The sequence below is a fragment of the Ictalurus furcatus genome, chromosome 12 (assembly GCF_023375685.1).
Source record: "Ictalurus furcatus strain D&B chromosome 12, Billie_1.0, whole genome shotgun sequence".
Taxonomy (NCBI): domain Eukaryota; kingdom Metazoa; phylum Chordata; class Actinopteri; order Siluriformes; family Ictaluridae; genus Ictalurus; species Ictalurus furcatus.
In genome coordinates this window covers 18,983,617-18,994,183 of record NC_071266.1, presented here as the reverse complement: position 1 = coordinate 18,994,183, position 10,567 = coordinate 18,983,617, and the positions used below count along the sequence as shown (strand labels likewise).

The following is a 10,567-nucleotide window of genomic DNA, read 5'->3' as shown; positions in this document are numbered from 1 at the left end:
TCTATGCAATATCATTGTGTCTCTTAATGTGTCTCTATATCAGTCTGTCTGTGTCTCTATGTCTCTCTGTGTCTGTGGATCTGTCTGTCTCTATCTGTCTGTGCCTCTATCTCTGTCTGTCTCAATAACTGCCTCTGTCTGTTTCTCAATATCTGTCTGTCTATGTCTGTCTGTTTCTCTCTGTCTGTCTCTGAGTATGTCTGCATGTACGAGTTGTTGGTTTACCGCTCGCCGGCGCCTCGGATTTCCTTCCTATTGGTCGTTTCGTGAGCGCCTCGCTTTCTCATCATCCTATTGGTCGGCTGGGATGTGTTCTTTCTCCTATTGGTCGGCTGGGATGTGTTCTTTCTCCTATTGGTCGGCTGGGATGTGTTCTTTCTCCTATTGGTCGGCTGGGATGTGTTCTTTCTCCTATTGGTCGGGTGAGACTCCGGGGCTCGTCTCAGCACCGCCGCTGGAGCCGGACGGAGGGACGCAACGCCAGTGTTATTGTTTCTGAATGAAGATCCAGGAAATGTGGCACTAATCCAGACAATGAGGACAAACACTCAGTGCTCTTATTTAACCTTTATTATAATGTAATGTAAAGTGTTAGGCGCGCGCGCGTGAGTGTGTGTGTTTTGTATAGAGCGGGTGGTTGTTCGCCGGCATCAGGAAGGAAAGTGTGTGTGTGTGTGTGTGTGAGTGAGAGAGAGAGGGAGAGTTGGTGGTGTGTGTAGTGAGAGGCGCTCAGGCCTGGTGCTGTACCGCGGGTCGAGTTTAACAATAGCCGAAGTGCTCTCACTTCTCCGGGCTAAAAACCTCTCAGCTTCCATGTAATTCATCACAGCACACACACTCACACACCTCTCAGTTTGCTCCACGGCTCACATGGAAGGCAATTTAACGCCATAACTGCATTTTAAGGACATTTTTTAAAAAATAAACACTGCTCGTTTTTAACACCGTGGAAAGACACAATAGGAGAAAATGTCTAACAGTGCTGCAGGAAGCGGAGGGCTGAACTGGGTGGTGAGTAAAATGTTAAAACATATCGTTTATACGGTGTAATACATATGTTATAAACATAATATTCTGTGTCTATTATCAAGCACTGCTGTACCTTTACTACATGCAGAAACGCGCGAGCTCACTGAGGGTAACTTTAGCTTAGCATCTGAGCTATGTCGCTAGTACAATTCTAAACGTCGAGTGGCTGAGAACTAATTTATAAACCGGACGGCATTATATTAGTGTTTAATTAAAATAATCATACAATAATATTTCCCTGGACATTTTAGACCCCGTTTGTTAGTTATGTTTTAATTTTAATGTATTTGTTTACTCAGATGCTAACAAAGCTAGCAGCGCTCGAGACCCCTTTTGTTTCGCCATAGCGTCCGATTCACTGTGATGGGCTTTCCTTCACACTTCTTCACTATTCCGTCTACATGTATTCAGTTTCATTCATTTGTAAGAGCATAAATTCTGTAAAGATGCTGGGATGACTGTAGAAAGGGTCAGTGAGTGGCTGAGAGATAAAATAATGACTGAAAAAAATGAAAATGAGCACTAAATAGGGTTTTTATTTATTTATGGAAAACTCTTACGGAAACTTGGGGGTCATAACATGAATAAAGTGAGCTCTAACAGACTTACAACACACTTGTTTGTTTAGTTTTGGTTCATTATTTAATCAAACGACCACCACAGATGAACACTATACAGAAATCCATACTTAAACTCCTCCAACTTCTGCTGGTGATTGATGGATGAGGTCAGTAAACTAAACCCAAGGTGTAAATATGACCTTTGACCCACGTGAGCACAGCAATTGTGTTAAACAAGTTTATTCATAAGTTATTACATTGTGTTTCCACACATTTCAGCAATCATACAATCTATGAATCTCGTTCAGCAAAACGAGCGAATCTTTATTCACGTCATTTCGTTCAGTTGAGCAGAATTTAATTTTAAAAATGTCAGATTTTCAATAGCTAAATTTTCCCTAAACACGTCTGCTTACTTTACAGACTATGATCATATTGCGAATAGTGAAAAAAATGATAATGCAGCTAGGGTGCACTGTGGCTTGGTTGGGGGTTGGGGTTCGATTCTCGCCTCCGCCTTGCGTGCAAGGACTTTGCATGATGTCCCGGTGCTTCAGGGGCTTCCTCCAGGCACTCCAGTTTCCTCCACCAGTCCAAAGACATGTGTTGTAGGCTGCTTGGCCTCTTAGTGTGTGTGTGTGTGATTGTGCCCCGTCCTGGGTGTCCCCCGTCTTGTTCCCTGAGTTCCCTGGGATTGGCTCCAGGTTCCCCACGACCCTGTGTAGGATAAGCGGTATGGAAAATGGATGGATGGATGATAATGCAGCCACGGACAAATTACCAGAAACAGAAATGAATCATTCACCACTCAAGTGGGTCTTCTGGTCCGAGTCGTTTGTTCTTTTGACTCTGTACAGAAACAGAAACGATTAGACGGATTAAACGAGACGTTTCTATTTCCTGTACAGAGCCCATACAGTTTACACCATAGACTGTAAAAAAAAAAAAAAAAGATGGACGACGCACCTTCACTCTCCTCCATTGAAGAAAAGTGAAGCCGCCCAATATGTCCTAATATGGCATTGACATCTCGGAGCCCGGGTCTGCGCTGTAGAGAACCCGGAGCCCAGGTTTGCGCTGTAGAGAACCTGGAGCCCGGGTCTGCGCTGTAGAGAACCTGGAGCCCGGGTCTGCGCTGTAGAGAACCCGGAGCCCGGGTTTGCGCTGTAGAGAACCTGGAGCCCGGGTCTGCGCTGTAGAGAACCCGGAGCCCAGGTCTGTGCTGTAGAGAACCCGGAGCCCGGGTCTGCGCTGTAGAGAACCCGGAGCCCAGGTTTGCGCTGTAGAGAACCTGGAGCCCGGGTCTGCGCTGTAGAGAACCCGGAGCCCGGGTCTGCGCTGTAGTGAACCCGGAGCCCGTGTCTGCGCTGTAGAGAACTCGGAGCCCGGGTCTGACACTGATCAGAGTCTATACTTTCCTAAAACGCTGGATTGGTTTTCTGATCTATCCAGATTTATTTTACGTCGGTAAAGCTGTGATGTCGACTTGCCCACTAACCCAGATCATGGATTTGAAGGACATCTGCAATAAAAACTTGCAGAAAACAGGGTTGGTTATTGAAAGGATGTTGAGTATCATGCGAATCAGTATTGGATTTCAGATGATACTCATTAAGATGCTATATCTTAATTACTTAATTTTTTGTGAGAGTGCATATAATTGAGGTTGCAATTCAGGAATATCTGTACTTGCTGTAATTGCTGGAATTAGAGATACATTATATGGCCAAAAGTTTGTAGACAGCTTACCATCACACCTCATTCCAGGTTTAGTCCCCCTTTGCTGTTACAATGACTTCTACTCTTCTGGGAATGCTTTTCATGTGGCTGTGAGGATTTGTGATCATTCAGCTACAAGAGCATTAGTGAGGTCAGGTACTGAGGCAGTTGTGGCTCAGGTGGTAGAGCGGGTTGTCCACTAATCGTAGGGTTGGCGGTTCGATTCCCGGCCCGCGTGACTCCACATGCCGAAGTGTCCTTGTGCAAGACACTGAACCCCAAGTTGCTCCTTGCGCCTTGTATAGCAGCTCTGCTACCGAGTGTGAGAAACAGTGTAAAGCTTTTTTAGAAAAAAGCGCTATATAAGTGCAGATTTACCATTTACCATTTACTGATGTTAGATGAGGTGGTTTAGGGTGCAGTCGGTGTTTCAGTTCATCCTAAAGGTGTTCAGTGGGGTTGAGGTCAGGGATCTGTCCAGGACACTTGAGTTCTTCTACTCCAAACTTCACTAAGCATATCTTCATGGAGCTCGCTTTGTGCACAGGGACATCGTCATGCTGGAACAAGTTTGCGCTTCTTAGTTCCAGTGAAGGGAAATTCTAATTCTACAGCAAATAAATCTTATAAAATGATGTGCTTCCAACTATGTGGCAACCACATATGGCTGTGATGGTCAGGTGTCCACCTACGTTTGCGCATACAGTATATAATAACCAAGATATGCCTGTATGCCTGTGAACATTTTCCATAGAGTTAAACATTTTTTTTGTCAAGAACCGTTCTACATATTGGATACATATTAGAAATCTAGACACAAGCAGGACACCAGTTCCAGGGCTCCTGGTTCGACCCTGAGGTTCTTGTGCCTGTTCTTCCTGTGTCTGCATGGGTTTCCTCCAGGTTCTCTGGTTTCCTCCCAAAAACATGCCGGTAGGTGTGAATGAGGGTAAATGTGATGGACTGGCATCCTATTTAAGGGTGCATTCCCGCCTCATTCCCAGTGTTGCTCCGGATTCACTGGGACCCTGACCAGGATAAAGCAGTTACTGAAGAATGAAATAAATAAATAAACAAACAAACAAACAAATAAATAAATGCACATCTGGATATGATCCCACTGTAAGAGCAACTCCTACAGGTTCAACATACAACATGATTTCTAAACGACAACAGAATAAATTGCGATCAAAAAAAAAAAAAAAGCTTTTAGGGGAAAAAGTTGAAGATATGTTCAAGCAGCTCTTTTGTGTTACACATGTAGCAGGATACACCGGTGATGTTTTTGGAATTTGGTGGAGGGGTTGGGGGTGGCTGGTTGGCATGTCGTTTCCTCTAATCGACCACAGAAATCTCTGATGTTCTCGCAAAGTCTGTCGTCCGATTTCATCAGTTAGTCGTGGAAGCATGTCTAATACTGTGCTAATCTTAACAACAGACCCTCTTTGATAAGAACAATGGCACCAAGAGAGAGGAGGCGAACGGCGAAGGCGGGAAGAGCGAGCTGCCCAGGAAAGAGAGCTCCAAGAAGATGTCTGTGGAGCGTGTGTACCAGAAGAAAACGCAGCTGGAGCACATCCTTCTCCGCCCAGACACGTACATCGGCTCAGTGGAGCCTGTCACTCAGGTGAGGCCCAGCTCTACAGCGACTGTGACGGATGACCGGAGACGTTGTCTGATCCTAAAACAGTTAAAGTCTGAACACACTGTACTGATTGTAACATGGTGCAAACTAAGTGAGATCAGTGTGCACTCATTTCAATCTGTACTTCTTATTTCCAGCAAATGTGGGTTTTCGACGATGAGATCGGAATGAACTTGCGAGAGATCACTTACGTGCCTGGACTGTATAAAATCTTTGATGAAATTCTTGGTAAGTTGATGCTCCGGTACACTTTTCAATTACACACATGTCAGGGCTGTGCCTCTGGAGTGGAACTGATTGCATCGATACCATACCATTATTTATTTTAATTGTCTATGAGTTCATATTATTTAGATACTGATATATAACTAAGTAACCTGCTTAGTAGGACTCAATCAGAGACGTCACGGAGCGTGTTATTTAGCTCCGTTTATGTTTCCGTAGTTTATATAGAGTGACTACGAAAACGCGCACACGTTCTTTATAACGTTAGCTAGATTTGAAATGAAGTGCATTAGCAAGCTATGTTAGTCACCATGGAGGACCTCGAGTAAGGTTGCTGTATGGGAGAGCTGTAAATAAAATGCTTTCGTTTTGTTTTGTTTTTTACTTCGGTCCCTGCAGGATTTTGCAAAATTGAACGCAAAATCAAGCAAACACCATAATATTCGCAGGAGCTTGCAGGTTTTTCAGAATCAGTGCAGATTTTCCACAGATTTGGGCCGTGTCACGTGATGTCATCACAACGCTCGTTCATTCGAAGCCACACAATTGCAATTTCACGAATTCAAGTAGTTTTCTGAGAAAAAAAAAGCACACAAAACAAAAATGCCGCAAGTTGTATCGCAAATTTTGAAAAAAAAAAAGCATTTTGGGGGAAAATACCCCTCCCTGAAATCCTGTACAGACTGATTGTTTTCACTGCGTCGTAATCCCTCGTTGTAAACGACCGATAGTGTCTGATCATCAAGAACAACATCCTGGATAAGAGCTGTTTGCTCCTAACAGTGAACTCTTCACTCTGAGTTTGTTTTGTGCTTTTTTTTGTGGAAAACTACTTGCGGAAACGGTCTTTCACAGTGATGTTTGTTGGTACACGAGACCTTTTAGCTGTACTCACGTTCGATGCACGTGAATCGAAGAGGCTGAACACGTGTTTCGATGACGTCACACGACTCGTCACGGCCCGAATCTGCAGACATTCTGCTGTAATTTGTAGAAATCGCAAGCTCCTCCCAATATTATGGCGTCTGCTTGATTTTGCCTTCATTTCTGCCATGGCAAAAATCCTGGAGGGAGCGATTATAGGAAGACACTGTAGTTCCTTACTGCTTAATGTTTTCACAGAGCACAGTGTGCTTTGCTTTGCTTCTCCTCGTTAATCATGGAATAAGTTCAGATCGCTGTTATTTGTAGTGCCACAGCGCACACTAGCTAGGCTAAGGTCACGCAGCATCACGTGGTTTCAGATGTTGCTATCGAAGCATTTTTACAAGTATGAGTACGGTATTGGACTGATATCAGTATCAGTATGGATGCATCCCTGTATATAAGTATAAAATGTAATTATGGTATAGTAAAAGCCGTTTTATATCATCCTCATCAGTTTAATCAGAAAGTCATGAAACCTGCAGAGATGATTATGATGAGTGTCATATCCGCTTTTAGCCACATCACTGCGGTGATCAGCACTGTGTTTAATGAACTGGTCTATTCATAGTTCCAGATTTAGCCTAATTTTCCTTTCTCCTCACAGTTAACGCAGCTGACAACAAGCAGCGAGACAAGAACATGAACAGCATCAAAATCACCATTGATCCGTGAGTGCCTTTTCTCCACAAGCTGAAGAATTTCAGAATGTTTACACTTAAAGCGAACATTCTGCCACTTAACGAATCACCTCACAGGGCTGCTCTCTCATTCCCTACGCACTCGGCGCTAAATATATAAAGACGGCAGCTCGCTGTGCTGTAGTGCTTCATTAAGGCACATAGTCTGTTCCTTTCAGCAGCTTGTTCATAAGTGTTCAGCAGCAGGGAGCTATTAAAACGCCCGGCGATCCCGCGCTTATTATTATTATTATTATTTGTTTTTCCCGTAACGGAGCATATCGTCGTGCCGGCTCGTTACACTCAGAACGGAGTGAATCTCCTTTGCCATGGAGAGACTTCGCTATTGCGTCTTCCTCCGTGCGGTGCCACTTTAACAAATCGCATTAAAACTATTTTTTTTTTAAATGGTGGTTCTGTAAGTTACTGTCGTGTGAGGTGTAATGTGAGAGATTACATAAAGGGCGAACGTTTGTTGCTGGTTTATTACATTGCGCAGCAGAGTGGAAGACATATTGTTGCAGCACTGTAATATTAGTAACATGTAATCCGTCGTAAATTACATTTCAACTTCTTTCGTGGAGGTTTTAGAAGAATACATAGTCAGTATGTTTACATGGACAGCAATATTCCGATATTAACCCGATTAAGACAATACTCTGATTAAGAAACTACCATGTAAACAGCAATTTTTAATTACCTTAATCCGATTAAGGTCATACTCGAAGTAAACACAAATCGAATTAAGACATGTGGAGTATTCCTGTTTTAGTCGCATTATTGATGTGTATTACAGACATCACACTATGTCTGTAATACATATTACATAATCACACTATTAACGTCGTGTGGGAGTTTTCACCGCATTTTGCAACAGGATATGATCACACACGGCAGTGCTCAACCGTTTTACGGCAATCAAGAGAGCACGGCTGCATCCCAAACCGCGTACTTACCTGCTATAGGCCTGTAGTAGGTGAAATACATGTATCTCGGCTACTATATAGACGGTAAGTACGCGGTTTGGGACGCAGCCCACGGCTTCAAGCAGTTGTCTGTTAGCACGTACATTATGACAAATAATTAACCGCACTCGAAGCGTTCCTAAAAATTTTAAATAAAAACACCCAAAACTGTATACGGGACCATAACGAAGACAAACTGTATGTGGATATGTTAAAGACGGCGTGGTGCGGTGACGTAATGACATGTGCTGTTAATCGCTCTATGTTCTATAACATGTAAAACAGGAACATGAAAGGAATATTCTAAATCAACTCATGTAAACACCTTAATCACAATATTGTCTTATTCAGAATAAGCTCAATAATTAGATTACTGCTGTCCATGTAAACGTAGTTATTGACAGGGCTGCAGCTCACGATTATTCCGATAACCGATTCATCTACAATTTTTCTAGTGATCGGTTGATTAGTCGGATTCTAGAAAATATAATACATACCAAACATATTTATTTAAAATTTACATATACATCTATGAAAAAAAAAAAATATATATATATATATTCCGTCAAATACAGAACGTTTTTAGTCTACATGGAGCAGGAAGTAAAAGGAGGCCGTGGAAGAGCAGGGAAGAAAGACGGCGCAAAATAACTAACATCCGAAAAGTGCGTTATTGAACACGTTAGGTATTAGAGACGTTTAACGGAGCAGTTTGTTATGTGAGATGTATGACAGAGGGTGAGTCGAAGGAGGAATGTACGCACACAGACTATTTCTTTCACGTTCACTTCACCTTCAACACGCGTCAACCGACCGTGTCCTTCTCACTCACACACACACGCACACACACACGCACATACAGCTGAGCGTATTATCCTCACACACACACCACCTCATTTACCCTCATTTACGATCCTTCTCTGTGTTTCTAATCCGTTGTTTAAATAGACAGCGCTGCCAAAAGACGGACTCTGTTCTTATCTATTGCGTGTGACTTTGGTCTGTTAGGGAGTCTAACACCATCTCCATATGGAACAACGGGAAAGGAATCCCCGTAGTGGAGCACAAAGATGAAAAGATGTACGTCCCTGCTCTGATCTTCGGACACCTGCTGACCTCCAGCAATTACGACGACGAGGAGAAAAAAGTCACAGGTAACCATAGCGGCTAAAGAGAAAGCGCTGCGAAAGGCAAAGTGCGCTACTGTGTTAGCATTGCACCCTGGGGCGAGTCTCTGTTTATCTGTACAGAGAGAGTACGGATAAAATAATTATCCAGGTTATTTTGCTAAATATTGATTTCAGGGTTTTGATTAGTTAATGAAATTTAACATTATTGTAAATATTCCTAAATCGCCTTTTTATATTGTACAGTATAAACCTACGTATATTCTTCTTTCGATCAAAGTTAGAGTGGTCTAAAGTGCCTTTGAAATGGTGTATACTGTATAAGCACAGTAAATCATTTAATCATAGCAAGCGAAAATAAAAGCAGCAAGTTCAGCAGTGTTAACACCCCGTTTCTTTTTAAATAACAGCACGCCCCAGAGTGTTTCATTCCTCTTATATCATGGCAATTTGCCAGCTATTACAATTTTATTATTGATTAAAGAATGATGTCATACTTTTTATTTTTTTTTATCCATTTATAGTTACATGTAATGTTGTGGAACATCATTTCCTTACTTTCTCTTGGAATGAATAAGGCAAACGAATCGATCTTGTTACAGAGAAACTGCAAAACGCTTCGTCCTCTGCCTATTTAACACCGATTATACATTTATCTTGGTTAAGTAACACTCGGTTTAATATTTGAAACAGATTGCATGACGCATCCACCATGCAAGTCCCTTTCATGGACGAATATCGTTATATTATACGTTAATATCATTCATATAAACCTGTTATTTGCTTTGCAGCAACAACTACTGTCACCGCTGCCGTTATAGAAAATGAATCGGCACCTCATGACCAATCAGATTGGAGAATTCCGTGCCGCTCTGTTATAAAATACGAGTTTGCGATTCAACGTGTGCTAAACAGTACCAGACGTTACCTAATCTAATCGAACAGTATCTAATTAGCAATAACGTGTTGATTATTGTGCAGTAAATAAAAAAAGTGATCACAGTAGGACGAATTGCGCAGCAGTAAAGCCTGTTTGTGCCGAGTAATCAGTATTCAGTAGCGTTTGTAGCCGTTTGTCTTGCCTTAAACTCAGATGTCTTGTCTGTGTTGCGCAGGTGGAAGGAATGGATACGGTGCTAAGCTCTGTAACATATTCAGTACCAAGTTCACCGTGGAAACTGCCTGCAGAGAGTACAAACACAGCTTCAAACAGGTACCAACAACCGCTCTTCTACAGAAATAAACGTTGTTTAAATGTCAGGAGAATGGCAGTCCAGATTGTGTGACGGAACGTGGTTTATATGAATTTTGTAGGGGTTTGTGACTTGCTGAGGTAAGTACTTGTTTAAAGGAGCACGGGTGTGTGTGTGTGTGTGTGTGTGTGTGTGTGTGTGAGAGAGAGTTTTCTGCGGGTTTGAACTTTTAAAGCGCGAATATTAAAGCAGTCTATGCAAGGTGGTGGAACGACGTTCAGCTTTTCACCCACAGGTTCATGGTGGTCTTGATTTCGATTTTTATACCAGATCTGACACCTTATGGAATTGACTTTGGGGACGCGATGTTAAATTCACAATGTGTAAAACTGTGTGTGTGTGTGTGTGTGTGTGTGTATGTGTGTGTGTACAGTTGAGGTCATAGGTTTATATACGCCTTGCAGAATCTGAAAAATGTTAATAATTTAAAGAAATAATAA

At 42.4% G+C, this 10,567-nt stretch overlaps 1 protein-coding gene across 1 annotated transcript in view; it reads left to right on the top strand.

The window, feature by feature from the left end:
* Nucleotides 1-55: 55 nt before the first annotated feature.
* Nucleotides 56-10,567, top strand: part of top2b (DNA topoisomerase II beta) — a 31,387-nt gene continuing 20,875 nt past the window's right edge. The window contains exons 1-6 of the mRNA XM_053638179.1: nucleotides 56-1,011; nucleotides 4,747-4,935; nucleotides 5,091-5,181; nucleotides 6,710-6,773; nucleotides 8,756-8,901; nucleotides 9,990-10,087. Coding sequence (XP_053494154.1) covers nucleotides 970-1,011; nucleotides 4,747-4,935; nucleotides 5,091-5,181; nucleotides 6,710-6,773; nucleotides 8,756-8,901; nucleotides 9,990-10,087 — 630 coding nt within the window. The 5' untranslated portion in view covers nucleotides 56-969. The remainder of the gene's footprint in view (nucleotides 1,012-4,746; nucleotides 4,936-5,090; nucleotides 5,182-6,709; nucleotides 6,774-8,755; nucleotides 8,902-9,989; nucleotides 10,088-10,567) is intronic.